This window comes from Mobula hypostoma, chromosome 3 (assembly GCF_963921235.1).
Source record: "Mobula hypostoma chromosome 3, sMobHyp1.1, whole genome shotgun sequence".
In the NCBI taxonomy this organism is placed as follows: domain Eukaryota; kingdom Metazoa; phylum Chordata; class Chondrichthyes; order Myliobatiformes; family Myliobatidae; genus Mobula; species Mobula hypostoma.
The window spans coordinates 203,584,611-203,600,334 of NC_086099.1; the positions used below are offsets into that span (position 1 = coordinate 203,584,611).

The 15,724-nt window shown below is 40.3% G+C and overlaps 1 protein-coding gene across 4 annotated transcripts in view; it reads right to left on the reverse strand.

Moving 5' to 3' along the window:
• The window catches only part of wdr37 (WD repeat domain 37), a 143,288-nt gene that overhangs the window by 110,580 nt on the left and 16,984 nt on the right, over positions 1-15,724 (reverse strand). For 2 of the 4 annotated variants that reach the window (XM_063044388.1, XM_063044386.1), the window contains exons 2-3: positions 13,543-13,710; positions 11,664-11,714 (exon numbers count right to left, since the gene is read on the reverse strand). In XM_063044388.1, the coding sequence (XP_062900458.1) occupies positions 11,664-11,714; positions 13,543-13,680 (189 nt within the window). In that variant the 5' untranslated portion in view covers positions 13,681-13,710. The remainder of the gene's footprint in view (positions 1-11,663; positions 11,715-13,542; positions 13,711-15,724) is intronic. The other 2 variants (XM_063044389.1, XM_063044387.1) reach the window with 1 other exon arrangement.

Consider the following 15,724-nt stretch of genomic DNA (forward strand, 5'->3'; position numbering starts at 1 on the left):
GTTCGAAGTTTTTGGATGACTCTGAGTCGGATTGTGGTCGGCATGGCAGGGAGAGGTTTTCTTCCTTCTCCCGTCTGCGTGAGATGTGGGACATTTGAGAAACCTTGAACTTTACTGTGCTCATGGACTTCTTCATCAAGTTATGGTATTGTTACACTGTTTGTAACTATATGTTATAATTATGTGGTTTTGTCAGTTTTTTTAGTCTTGGATTGTCCTGTGTTTTGTGGTATCACACCGAAGGAAATAATGTATCATTTCTTAATGCATGCATTACTACATGACAATAAAAGAGGACTACGTGTCTTCATAATCATAATGCAATGAAAATGCAGAGCCAATGGAATTAACAAGATGATAGGTGAATTCTTGATCTAGAGAGCAACATACATCAAAGTTGCTGGTGAACGCAGCAGGCCAAGCAGCATCTGTAGGAAGAGGTGCAGTCGACGTTTCAGGCCGAGACCCTTTGTCAGGACTAACTGAAGGAAGAGTGAGTAAGGGATTTGAAAGCTGGAGGGGGAGGGGGAGATGCAAAATGATAGGTGAAGACAGGAAGGGGAGGGATAGAGCCGAGAGCTGGACAGGTGATAGGCAAAAGGGGATACGAGAGGATCATGGGACAGGAGGTCCGGGAAGAAAGACGGGGGGGGGTGACCCAGAGGATGGGCAAGAGGTATATTCAGAGGGACAGAGGGAGAAAAAGAAGAGTGAAAGAAAGAATGTGTGCATAAAAATGAGTAACAGATGGGGTACGAGGGGGAGGTGGGGCCTTAGCGGAAGTTAGAGAAGTCAATGTTCATGCCATCAGGTTGGAGGCTACCCAGACGGAATATAAGGTGTTGTTCCTCCAACCTGAGTGTGGCTTCATCTTTACAGTAGAGGAGGCCGTGGATAGACATGTCAGAATGGGAATGGGATGTGGAATTAAAATGTGTGGCCACTGGGAGATCCTGCTTTCTCTGGCGGACAGAGCGTAGATGTTCAGCAAAGCAGTCTCCCAGTCTGCGTCGGGTCTCACCAATATATAAAAGGCCACATCGGGAGCACTGGACGCAGTATATCACCCCAGTCGAGTCACAGGTGAAGTGATGCCTCACCTGGAAGGACTGTTTGGGGCCCTGAATGGTGGTAAGGGAGGAAGTGTAAGGGCATGTGTAGCACTTCTTCCGCTTACACGGATAAGTGCCAGGAGGGAGATCAGTGGGGAGGGATGGGGGGACGAATGGACAAGGGAGTTGTGTAGGGAGCGATCCCTGCGGAATGCAGGGGGGGGGAGGGAAAGATGTGCTTAGTGGTGGGATCCCGTTGGAGGTGGCGGAAGTTACGGAGAATAATATGTTGGACCCGGAGGCTGGTGGGGTGGTAGGTGAGGACCAGGGGAACCCTATTCCTAGTGGGGTGGTGGGAGGATGGAGTGAGAGCAGATGTACGTGAAATGGGGGAGATGCGTTTAAGAGCAGAGTTGATAGTGGAGGAAGGGAAGCCCCTTTCTTTAAAAAATGAAGACATCTCCCTCGTCCTAGAATGAAAAGCCTCGTCCTGAGAGCAGATGCGGCAGAGACGGAGGACTTGCGAGAAGGGGATGGCGTTTTTGCAAGAGACAGGGTGAGAAGAGGAATAGTCCAGATAGCTGTGAGAGTCAGTAGGCTTATAGTAGACATCAGTGGATAAGCTGTCTCCAGAGACAGAGACAGAAAGATCTAGAAAGGGGAGGGAGGTGTCGGAAATGGACCAGGTAAACTTGAGGGCAGGGTGAAAGTTGGAGGCAAAGTTAATAAAGTCAACGAGTTCTGCATGCGTGCAGGAAGCAGCGCCAATGCAGTCGTCGATGTAGCGAAGGAAAAGTGGGGGACAGATACTAGAATAGGCACGGAACATAGATTGTTCCACAAACCCAACAAAAAGGCAGGCATAGCTAGGATCCATACGGGTGCCCATAGCTACACCTTTAGTTTGGAGGAAATGGGAGGAGCAAAAGGAGAAATTATTAAGAGTAAGGACTAATTCCGTTAGACGGATCTTACTAGCTCTTCTTTCAGTTAGTCCTGACAAAGGGTCTCGGCCCGAAACGTCGACTGTACCTCTTCCAAGAGATGCTGCCTGGCCTGCTGCGTTCACCAGCAACTTTGATGTGTGTTGTGTAAAATGTAGCTAGGTCTAACCAGATCCAGCTGCAAAGCAGGGACACCATGCATTCAAGCTTCTGATCATGGAAGTGGGAATTGTACAAAGAAGTTGATAACTTAAATTTAAAATGACTTAGCAAACTGGACTGAAAACGAGTTATGAACAGCAACACATACAGTTCTCCAGTGGATGTAAGGCACTATGTCATTTATAAGAAAAATGTGACACTGTTATAGCACACCCATGACAATAGCCATTTCGGACAGTGTTCAGTGTTCCGCTGGACACATCAGCATTTGACCATTCTATGTAAGAACAATTCAAGAATACATTTTGAAAAGATAACACAGACCAGATATTCAACACCTTGAAAGCCCTACAAATAGCTATAACACAGCAGACAACTGTGTCAATAAAACTTGAGACTCAAACATCATTACGAGGTTCAGCAATACAGCAGCAAGTCACACGTTACAGACACTTAACAAGTCTTTCTGTTGAGGCTTCAGAATTGAGCATTTGCTGTTGCTTGACTATTTCAAAGTATTTAAGTATTCAAAAAAATTCAAATTTAATGCAAAAGCAAAGATACTGAGTTCTCCCTTACCTCCATATTAGTTCCAAGTCACAACTTGAAATCAATGAGAATAAGGCAACATGAGCAGAAACTGTCCTTGCCAGCTTTGCATCTGAACTACGCTACAACTTGCAGTGAAATATTTTCCCTGGTGAACTGCAGAGAGCATTTGTAGAGAACAGGATACCCTTCAAAGAACAATCATTAATGTCAAAACCAACTTAGCTCTTCTCTATTCTGTCAACACCATATATAAGCACACATTGAAAGGAGGAATTAGCAAACACAACACTTTTTTTTAAACAAGACACAAAATCATGTGGTTGAAGGTAAAAGTTGCCATCAATAATGACAGCATTCAACAGACAAAAAATAACATTGCTTTTGCAAAGGTTGATTCCACACCCCCCTAACACACACAAGTAAAACAGCTTTGACATATCTGAGAGAAAAAAAACAAGCTTCCAATTAAATTAGTCCCACAAGGGTCATTTATATTTATGATACTGCTGGAAATATAACAAAAAATCATAAAATTTCACTTATTAACTTGATACAAGACTGTAAATCAAGAGTAAAAGCTTAGAATATGAGAAAAATGATGAGTGATCTCATCAAAACCTATCGAATGCTGAAAGGCCTTGATAGATGTTGAGAGGATATTTCCTATGATGGGGGAAATCTAAGACCAGAGGACACAGCCTCAGAATATTCTTTTAGAATGGAGATGAGGAAGAATTTCTTTAGCCAGGGAGTGGTGAATCTGTGGAATTTGTTGTCACAGACAGCTGTGGAGGCTAAGAAGTAGTAGTAGTAGTAGTAGTAGTAGTAGTAGTAGTAGTAGTAGTAGTAGTAGTCATACTTTACTGATCCCGGGGAAATTGGTTTTCGTTACAATTGCACCATAAATAATAAATAGCAATAGAACCATAAATAGTTAAATAGTAATATGTAAATTATGCCAGTAAATTATGAGATAAGTCCAGGACCAGCCTATTGGCTCAGGGTGTCTGACCCTCCAAGGGAGGAGTTGTAAAGCTTGATGACCACAGGCAGGAATGGCTTCCTATGACGCTCAGTGCTGCATCTCGGAGGAATGAGTCTCTGGCTGAATGTACTCCTGTGCCCACCCAGTACATTATGTAGTGGATGGGAGACATTGACTAAGATGGCATGCAACGTAGACAGCATCCTCTTTTCAGACACCACCATGAGAGAGTCCAGTTCCATCCTCACAACATCACTGGCTTTACAAATGAGTTTGTTGATTCTGTTGGTATCTGCTATCCTCAGCCTGCTGCCCCAGCACACAACAGCAAACATGATAGCACTGGCCACCACAGACTCGTAGAACATCCTCAGCATCGTCCGGCAGATGTTAAAGGACCTCAGTCTCCTCAGGAAATAGAGACGGCTCTGACCCTTCTTGTAGACAGCCTCAGTGTTCTTAGACCAGTCCAGTTTATTGTCAATTCGTATCCCCAGGTATTTGTAATCCTCCACCACGTCCACACTGACCCCCTGGATGGAAACAGGGGTCATCGGTACCCAAAGACACCACTAAGTCTTTGGGTACGTCAAAGGCAGAGGTTGACAGATTATTGATTAGTCAAGGAATGAGGAGATATGGGGAAAAGGCAAGAGATTGGGGCTGAGAGGGAAAATGGAGGGTCTATTTCTCGACTTCCTCCCGAGCTGGAAAGAACATCCTTCCCGCATTCACCTTGACAAGTTCAGTCAGAACTGTGTACATTTCAATGACATCTCCCTCTCATTCTTCAAAACGCAAGAGTCGGCAGATCTAGTCGACCCAGTCGCTGTTGATATGATAGGTCCACCATCCTGTGCTTCCTTCAGGACAAATAGGAACCCAAAACTGCACACAATACTTGTGATGTTGTCTCATCAAGGCCTTATATAATCGTAACAAGACAGCCCTGCTCAGGCACTGAAGGCCAACAAGCCAAGCATTCTTACCTGCATGTTTGCTTTCAGTCTCTTTCATACATCAACATTTCCCAATCAATCACCATTTAAATAGTAGTTTGTCTTTGTTTTCTTCCAAGCTTGACAAGTATTAGATATTTGCTGAATTACCTTAATATTTTTGTTTCTTCCATGTCCCTCCACCACCAGTTTAGCATCATTGGCAGACTTAGAAATATAACATTCAGTTCCCTCACCCAAATCATTGGTATATATTGTGAATAGCTGGAGCCCCAGCACTGATCCCTGGTCCACTGGTTCCTGCCCACCACCTCTGAAAGCCCAACTTATTCTTATTTCTTGCTCATTCAAGCAAGTTTCAATCTATTCTTTGTAATACCTGAGGTCCTATGTGCCTTTAATTCTGCACACAAAGCTTCCATATGGGACTCTATTATCGGCTTACTTAACAGGCACCACATCCACTGGCCTTAACTCTTCTACCAGTTACATCCTCGATAACACTTCAATGGTGAGAAATTGTTTCCATTAGAGAAAGAGCCAAGAACAAAGGGACATATAATAAATGTAATTAATAAAAGAACAATAAGTGTCATACTAAAAACAGTCAAACAATGAGTTGTTAGGTTTCAGAATGTATCACCAGAGGTATTATTTGAGGCACATTCAAAGACGAAGTTTATAAATTTGAGAGGCATATATGGGGCTCTCTGCCTCCCAGAATAGAAATGTCAAATACTACAAGGCACAGGTTTAAGGTGAGAGGAGGGAAGTTGAAAGGAGATACGTAATGCAAGTCTTTGTTTAGACAGAGTGGTGGTGTCTGAAACGCACTGTCAGGGTGGGTTGGAGGAAGCAAGCAGACACAATAGTGATATTAAAACAGCATTTCGACAGGCACATGAACGTGCAGAGAATGGAGAAATGTACATCCTGTACAGACAGATGGGATTCATTTAATTTGGCATCATGGCCGGCATGGATATTGTGGACCTAAGGGCCTGTTCTTGGAATGTACTTTACTATGTTCTATGAAAGACCTCAAAGAAAAAAACTCATGCATAGAGCCTGTATGAACTCAAAATGCTAAATGGTTTTCTTACATGCTGTGAAATTCTGTAATCTCATGAGTAAAGAAATTAAGGTAGATCCTCTCATTAGTGTTGTATCTGATAGGGTTTAAAAGAGTATAAGCTGGCCTAATTGAACCATCCAAGATTCCGATGGGTGTGGAGAGAATGTTTTATTTTACAGTATAATCCAGAACTGTTTAAAAAGGGAATTGCCCATTAAAGACAGATGATTTTTCTCTAAAGATGATCATGTATCTTTAGAACTCCCTTCCTCAAAGGACAGCGAAAGCAAATGTTGGATACATTTATGGCATAGGAGCTATGCATCTGTTCTCTATCTGCATTTATTCTGTGTTACGCATATATTATGTTTATTATGGTAACTAGTCACATGAGTGACTAGTAGTAAAAGTGAAGGGAATGAGTTACGTATTCGTGCTTTGTTTGGGGCAGCTTGCAGCTGGGGGCCGACGTATGTCATATCTTTTACTGACCGCTCGATTACACAAGTTTCATCGCTTCAAGTTGCTCATAAAGGATTGAATACATATCTTTGACTTTTGGAACAATCATTATTGGAGCTGAGGGCACGTCATACAAGTATAACAAATCTGTGGGGGTTACCAGCAGTGGCAATTTGGCTTGTTAGAACTGGCCGCTACAGGTAGGTTCTCAATAAGCAAGAGAGTAAAAGGTTCTTGGAGATAGATGGGAATGGTGAGTTTACGTTAGCAATCAGATAGGCCATGGTATTATTTAGCAGAGCAGGATTGAGGAGTTGAGTGGCTGACTCTTGATCGCAAGTCATACATTAACTAGGTCTTCAAAAGGATGGAATAAGTGAGATTAAAATAAGCAAATGCAAGATACAAAGAATATGCTAATGCAACAAACTAGGGAACACATCAAGAGAGTGAAACAGAATCATTTTCTGAAATTAGCAGCTGAAAGTACTGTGAATCCTGCAAAGTGAAATAAACTACGGCACTGCTGAATATCCGACGTCGATGAGCTCAGAGTTGAACACAGACGTCTGTCATGTATCCAGTCAGAACACGAGCACAGAGAAATCAGAGTGGGAGTAAAATGGAGAATTAAAAGAGATGTGCAAATGGAACCTCAAGGTCACACTTGCTGAACAAACAGACGCAGATTATATTGTTACAGTTACGGAGAAAGTGCAATGCAGGCAGACAAAGTGCAGGGTCCACTATGGGTAAACTGGGAGGTCAAGAGTTCATCTTTGAGTAAATGAAATTTATTTGGATGGAAAGATAAAGGAAACAGACATGGATACAGACATAGATGGAAGAGTGAAACTGTGCTTCTCAGAAAGAACAATATTTGGAATGGTGAAAGGGGAGAATATTTCTGCTGACGGAAGAAATATGATCCATTAAGTGTTAATAGTGAAGTGAAAGAATATAAAGAAAACCCTCTTCTAGTTATTAGAGGGAGAAGAAGCAGGACAGGATGTGGATCAGGCATCAATGAGGCTCCACGGACTGTGGTAGAGAAAATTTTTTTACGATTGAAGAGAAAGCAAGATTTTTTTTGTAGCGAGCATTTGGTCCATGATGACAGACGGGAAAAGCTCATTTAACTCAACAGCTGCTTTTATTGCGACAAGCACAAAAACAAACCGGGAACAATGACCTAGGGAGGGAACACACTCAGTCACATGCAGATGGGGGAGTTGATTATTACATATCCCAGTTAGTCAGGGTGACCGACAAACACACATGCAAATAACTATATAATCCAACCTAAAATGTAACAATAAATGAACTTCAACATCCCACCATAATCCCACAAAAGCATTTTAAAACAAAAACAATATTGCTGGCCACTAGGAATGCTGGGATGGGCTAGCAACTATTCTTCTCCCCCCCTCCCCCACCTTGGAGCATCACATTATGATAAAGACACCACAATGGTGGAATAATTAGAGCTGATGCAAGAACCAAAAACTTGAAAAATGAAACTGGCTCCTTACAGGAAGGAGAGCAAAAATATAAGTCATACAACTTGCTGTGAAAGTTAGAAGACATCACACAAAATGAAAAAAGATATTGAGGAAAGCTATCTTCTCCGCCAGAAGCGGGAGCTCCTTGTGGCCACCCATTTTAATTCCATTTCCCATTCCCATTCCGATATGTCAATCCATGGCCTCCTCTACTGTCTCGATGAGGCTATACTCAGGTTGGAGGAACAACATCTTACATTCTGTCTGGGTAGCATCCAACCTGATGGCATGAACATTGATTTTTCAGATTTCCAAAAAATGACCCCACCCTCTCCTTCACCACTTCCCATCCCCTTTTCCCTCTCTCACCTTATCTCCTTACCTGCTCATCACCTCCCTCTGGTGCTCCTCCCCCTTTTCTTTCTTCCATGGCCTTCTGTTCTCTCCTATCGGACCACTGCTCCCCCCCCCCTTCTCCAGCCCTGTATCTCTTTCACCAATCAACTTCCCAGCTCTTGACTTCATCCTTCCCCCTCCGGGTTTCACCTATCACCTTGTCTCTCTCTCCCCTCCCCATCTTTTAAACCTACTCCTCATCTTTATTTTCCCTGCTCAAGTGTCTCTGCCCAAAACGTCGACTGTACTTTTTTTTCATAGATGCTGCCTAGCCTGCTGAGTTCCTCCAGCATTTTGAGTGTGTTGTAAGGAAAGATATAATTGGAGAGCACGGTGAGAGCATAAGGAACATTGATTCAGTTTTCCAGTTCAGAGTGAGAGCAGAAGTTAAACCGATATAATCATTAATTGACTGCAAAACGTGAAGAAGGAAACCACAGTAGGGCCAAATCAATGAACAATTCACAAATCCCACAGGTACAAAGTGAAGCTAACAAATGTTTCCAAAATAACAACTTTAATTGGGAAAATCGCCACATTTTGATTTCAGGTTTTCAACATTCATAAGAACTCAAGAAATAGGAACAGAATAGGGCATCTGGTCCTCTGATCCTCCTTTGCCATTCGTCAAGATGACCTACTGCCTCTGGGATGAAAAATGACAAGCTCACCATAGCCATCCATTCCCTTTATTCTCAGAAATCTATCAACCTTAGTTTTAACTGAACAGAGCAAATAAACTACAGATTCATACAGCACAAAAACAAAACATTTATCCCACCATGCAGATTATCAAGCACCCAAACACACCAATCCTATTTTGTTCTCCCCAAATTCCCATCAACTACTTACAATTTAGTTCAAGTTTAATTGTTATTCAACCACAAATGAATATCCATGAATATAGCCAAATGAAATAGCATTACTCTAGGGCTAAGGTGTAAAACATAGTACTAACAGTTACACACAGCACATATAAGAGAGCAATAACATACAGTCACAGAAAAAATACATACAGTCCAAGTCCCTGCATCCATGAATGTTGCAGCAGTCTGCAGTCGAACACAATTTGGCTTGTCTTCTACGAAGTGAACGCTGGGGAGCAGCACCAACACTCTGGAGGATCACACATACTCTGACACCTCCCCCAGGGCAGTTGCAGACAGGCAACACCATAACTTAAGGCCTAGTTTTCGCCACAAGCGAGGCCGTGCAGCTCCCCCGTCGCTCACCAAATCAGTGAACTGAACTTGCAGCTTTCCTCATTAACAACGTCTAACAGGGTCTTGCGATCACAAGAAAAATTACTGAGATGATCACTCACTGTTAAACTGCATACCTCCTTCGCACACCCACCCTGACTCCTCTTTGTAGCAGGAAGCAACATGTTCAGGACTCAGTTTACTTCTTCACTACCCAAATATATTTGTGTATGGAATGATGTGTTTGAATGGCATGCAAAGGTTTCCACTATATTTCAATAGATGTAACAAAAATAATAAACAAGCCAACCAAACTGTATGCTTTCCATTAGAAATACCATTTTGGTAAAACAAAATGGAAAAACAAAATACTGATCGTATGAAACTAATGAATGCTAGTGTTCAGACAGACTGATATGCCATCACAGAATTCACTGAAAGCATGCAGTTATGGTCAATAATTAGCAAGCTATATAGAAAATTGGTCTTTACTTCTAGAAAAATAAGAGTACAGAAGATCTGTTATGACTATACAGGGTATTGGCAAGATCACACTCAAAATGCCATTGCGTTCTCGTTAAGTACAATGGAGATTGCAGAATAAGTTCACTCATTTGATTGCTAGAACAGTCTCATTTGGACTAGGAGGTTACTTTAATGAAACACAACATTGACTTGGCAAGTGCTGAGATGCTCCCCCAATGAAAGAAGCTTGAAATGGGATATGATTTCAGTAAAAAAAAAGTTAGGACTGAGATAAAGATAAATTTCTTCAGTGGGTTGTAAGTACTTGGATCATGTACCTGATATAGCTGTGGATACAATTATCACATATATTCAAGGAAGCAATAGAATTTTGGACTAAATGGCAACCAAGGATTACAGTGAATAGCAAAAAAAGTGGAACAAAAGCCAATGACCAGATCAGACATGATCATATTGAATTTGTAGAGAGGTCAACAATCCCATGACATATATCCCACTTCTGCAAATTTCAGAGCAAGAGAAAGAATTCCATGCTTTTCATGCTAACGATTTTAAGTCTGAATGCCAATGATTCAATAGTTATTATTCTTTAGGACCAAAATATATGTCTTTGTTTATGACAGACTGTATTTGCCACTTTTTGACCATTCCTTCGTTTGTTCTCTTGTAGCTTCCTTCAAACATTTTTTTTATGAATTACAGCCTGTCGGGATTATTGGCAAGGTAAGATTGTGGTGAACCACCTTAAGTAACTGCAGAACCTTCCAAAATCTGTGTTGACTCTGTTATCTTAATATTTAACCATTCCCCCATAATAGTGGACTCTAACTTCTTTATTAATACAAATCTTTAGCTAACCGGCTCAATTAGCTAAATAGAATATACGGGAACACAAGAAGCTGCAGAGATTAGTGGACTCAACCATTACAACACAGACATATCCCTCTCCACCATCAGTAATATCTAAAGGGTGTTGCTTCAAGAAAGCAACATCTATCACCAAAAGATCCCACTATCCAGATCATGCTATCTTCTTGCAGCTCGCATTGGGCAGGAGATACAGAAGCCTGAAATCCCATACCACCACATACTACCTTTCAACCATTTGACTCTTGAAACAATCTGCACAACCTTAATCATTACAGTTTATTAACACTGAGACTACATTGATCACTTTGCACTAAAATGGACTTTCTTTTGCTCTAATCTTGTTCTTGTAACTGTGTTCTTCCTTGTGTAAATTGTGCACAATTTATATTTGACTTGTTTTTCTTGTGAATACTGTTTTCCAGATGTATGTACCTAGCATATTGGTGAAGGTCAGTTTTTATTGCACTTCTGCATACATATACTGATGCGCATGACAACAAACTTGACTTTGACAAGCTCCATCACTTTTCAAAATAAAGTACATCATCTATCCTCTAGCACATATCAAAAGTAACTAAAATCCTCTTTTTCCTTCCTATTTTTACTTTTCATGTTAGTTTTAACTATTTGAAAACACTAAATTCAACCAGGGAAGGCTACAAGTGGTTGAACTAAAGGGTTTTAAGAAAAATCAATAGTTCATGCATACTTCTCCTTCAACCCCTATAATGCCCAAAGGATCAGATAAAAAGAAACTTAAGAAAATAGCATTTCAAATCCATCACATATTTCTGTCATCAACTAACAATTCTGCCCCACCACCCACCTTCCTGGCTTCTTGCTCTTCCCCAAACCATTAACCAACAAAGTACTTGTGCTCATGAAAAAAAAACAAGATTCCTAAGTATTATTAAAAATAATTTGCATGTTTTCTTTCATTTTATGGAATTATAATGAAATTAAAAATGTGCACGCCACCAGAACTCTCTAACCACATTCAGTACATTTACACCAACCTCCACTGACTGCCCACAGACTTCCTCACAGACAGCCGACATCATCGCTCCCTACAAATAGCAAGAAAACGAATGGCAATATTTTTATAGTTAGAAAACAAATATGATAACAAAAATTTCAGAGGAAATAAAAGGTTAAAATTCCATCAGTGGGTGATACTAACATATAAAAATGGTTTAAAGTCTCAAAATTCCTCAAGTCCAGGTAATGATCATTTTCTAAGTAATATGCACATATGTAGCTTTAAAAATTATTAATGTTTGGGAATAGAAAATAAACTTTTAAATGCCTGATTTCTTGCAATTCTCACTGACAATTTACTCACGTAGGCTATTACCCTAGACTGCAAAATTTTGATGGTAATACAGAAGCAAATTTGTGTGGAATACAAGTCTCTTCCTTGCTCTCATCATTAATAATTCCGCCACATATGCAACACATAAGGCTACTGTTACCACAGAAACAGACATTGAACAAATTAAGTTATAACTTAAGCCAAATTTATCTCAGCAGTCACCAAAAAGCAGAAAGCTCAATATCCATGCATACCCAGTGTTCCACATGCTGACACCACCGTGCACAGAAAAGAAGCAAAAGATGAGAGACAAGTGGAATGCCAGCAGAGAGGTCAGAACACAAGAGAATCAACTATTGCACAAGTCCAGAATTTATAGGAAGCCAGAACCATGGTAAGAGCAGTGGCAATTCCCATTATAAGCTACCAACTAGATCACCACAAGACTCATGTACAAGATGCCAAACACACCCATGTTGAGCCATGAAACAATAACCAAAATTCTAATCGATTAAATAGCAAACAATCAACTGTAAGAAACTCTGACCCATGTCTTATTTTCAAAAATTAATAAATAATTGCTATTACCACATTAAATCTATCCTTAAAAGGATTATTCAAACACTTTAAAATCATTAACTATTTTGATTATACCTGCTATATATCTGGTGAAATATTATCAAACTTAGTTAAAATAATTAAGTCATTCACAAGTATTTGACTGTAATAATACATTTCTGTGATAGTTACAATAAACATGAGCTAGATTTAATGTCTATTACTGCAATACATTTATTTAACAGAAATTGCTTCTTGCTTAATTATGTTTTATCTTTTCCCACTTTGCCCTCAGATGAAATGCAAGATACTGTTTAAAGTTATTTTTCATTTTGTGCAAATGTATGTGCACATTGCATAAAAATGGTATTTTGTATTCCATCTGCTTTCTCTTCAATATTTCAGCAGTTTAGAAATAATGATGTAATCTAAAAGCACACTGCAGCAGACTCACAGTGGTTAACTTTGTAAGCTTTCAATTTGAGGAAATTCACGTAAAGGATCATAATTGTATTCCTTTTAACTACTGAACTTTTGTTTAACACCCATAACAAATAGAATTATCAACAATGAAAACAGTATGCTAAAAATACTTACTTTCCAGCACAGATATTAAAACTGCAAAATTAATGTTTCAAACTGGGAAGAACAACTTCAGCCAAAACTTCAAACCTACTTGTTTGGAAGACTGGTTATGAGTGTTAAACATGCCCCTGCACTTGCCTCTTTCATCTGAGTTTAATAACACTGATGTGTAGAGCTAAGTACAAGAGACTGCCCAAAATCTTGTATTGATTTAACATTGGTGACTAGACAAATAGTACCATCTTTTGTCTCCTCAAGCTACATAATATCTATGTCTGGCCCAGAGTCAAGACTGGACAATAACTATTTTTAGCTGGAAACATTTCTAATTTCGCAGAATTAATGCAATAGGTAATGAGTATACCACAGATTCATTAGGATCCCTAATACTATCAAGCACAATCTCAAAGCTCTTTATAATTAATGATAATTTACAATACCTGTCCTTCTAGCATTTCGCGCTGTGATGTAACACGTTCCTGCTCAGAGCTGTTTGTTCTTCTGATTGAGATTGAGTGAGTTTTTCGTTTCTGTTTCACCTGTCGTGCAGTTGCACTGCTTCCACTTTCAACAGGCATCACTTCCTGGTGACTTCTTCACCTGGTGCTCTGCAAACATTTAAGAAATTAAGGGTCATATTTACATAATATAAACCCACACATTAAAGTAATAGAACTACAAGGAACAAAGGTGGTAATGCTTCTGGTGGAGTATAAAATTCATACTAACTATTTGCAATCCAATTGCATCATTTAAGGGGAACAACAGGATATTCAAAAGGGAGGTGTAGGCACAGCACTACTTCTTTTGCAACGTCATCACTGACATTGGCAAATGTAAGACTTGCAAACAAGAGGTAAATGAAAACAGTAATAAATTAAATAACTCCTCTCAGAGGCTGACATCAGAACATTTTACAAGAAGGTCAACCTTCACAAGGTGGTGGAGCTCCAAAAACCTGTGTCAACCAACTTCAGGGAGTGTTCAAGGACATCTTCAGTCTCTCACTGCTGCAGTCGGAGGTTTCCACCTACTTCAAAAAGGTGCCGATCATACCAGTGCCCAAGAAGAGCAGGGAGAGCTGCCTCAATGACTATTGCACAGCAGTGCACACATCTACTGTGATGAAGTGCTGAGAGGTTTCTCATGGCGAGAATCAACTCCTACCCAAGCAAGGACCCAGACCCACTGTAGTTTGCAATCGCCACAAAAGCTCTACAGCAGGTGCAATCTCACTGGCTCTCCATTCAGCCTTGGATCACCCAGACAATAGCAACACCTACATCAGGCTGCTGTTTATTGACTACAGCTCAGCGTTCAAAACAATCATACCTTCAGTTCTAATCAACTAGCTCCAGCTGGATCTTTGAGCCTCTGCAACTGGATCTTGAGTTCCTCAGCAGGAAACAATCAACACTGGTGCACCTCAATGATGCATGCTTAGCCCACTGCTCTACTCTCTCTACACCCATGATTGTGTGGCTCGGCACAACTCATAGACCATCTATAAATTTGCCGACAACACAACTATTGTTGGCAGAATTTCAGATTGTGATGAGGAGGAATACAAGAGGGATATAGATCAGCTGGTTGATTGGTGTCACAGCAACAACCATGCACTCAACGTCAGTAAAACCAAGGAATTGATTGTAAACTGCAAGAAAGGGAAGTCAAGGAACACATACCAAAGTCAAGTAATCAGAACCAGAATCAAAATATACACATTTGGAATAAAAAGCTAATTTGTGTAATAGATTCAAGATTTAAAGTACATTTATTGTCAACATATATATATGCAGTATACAACCCCGAAATTCATCTTCCCCACAGACAGCCGCGAACCAAAGAAAACCATGGATCCTGTTCAAGGAAAAACATCATACCCCTCATGCATTAAAAAAAGCAAATCGCACTAATGGCAACAGAAAAACAGAATATAAACACAAAATTGAAAGAGTGCAGGCATAATTCAGCTCAGCTCACTATCTACAGACTGCTCTGATCAACATCACCCAAAATAGCAACAAAAAAGGAGTGAGCAGCAACCAAAAATCACATGATATTGAACTACAGACCAATCCACAAACACCGTCGATTTAATAGTAACATAAAATTAAAGGAATACTGTAAAGATATATCTCATGCACAAGTGCCCTTCACATAAAGAAACAGACAAAAATTCCCCAGGGAGGGGTCTTAGATTGCTTCACTAGGAGAATTTCCCCCTTCTAAGAAAATCTAGAAATAAGGATCGTGGTTTAAAGATAAGAAGAAACCCACTTAAGACAGATGAGACAGTCTTAACTCTTCCCCAAAGAGCAGTGAAAGCATAGATGTAGGACACATGTAAGCACTGACACAAGAGGTTCTGAAGATGCTGGAAATCCAGAGCACCACACATAAAATGAAGCAGGAACTCAGAAGGCCAGGCAGTATCTATGGAAATGAAAAAACAGTCAGTGTTTTAGGTCTCGATGAAAGGTTTCAGCCCGAAACATCGATTCTTTATTCAATTCCATAGATGCTACCTGACCTGCTGAGGTCCTTTTACATGTGAAAACTGCCGTAACCAACATTTTCTTTGCTCAAGGAAGCATGACTGGATCCAGTAGTCACCCCAAG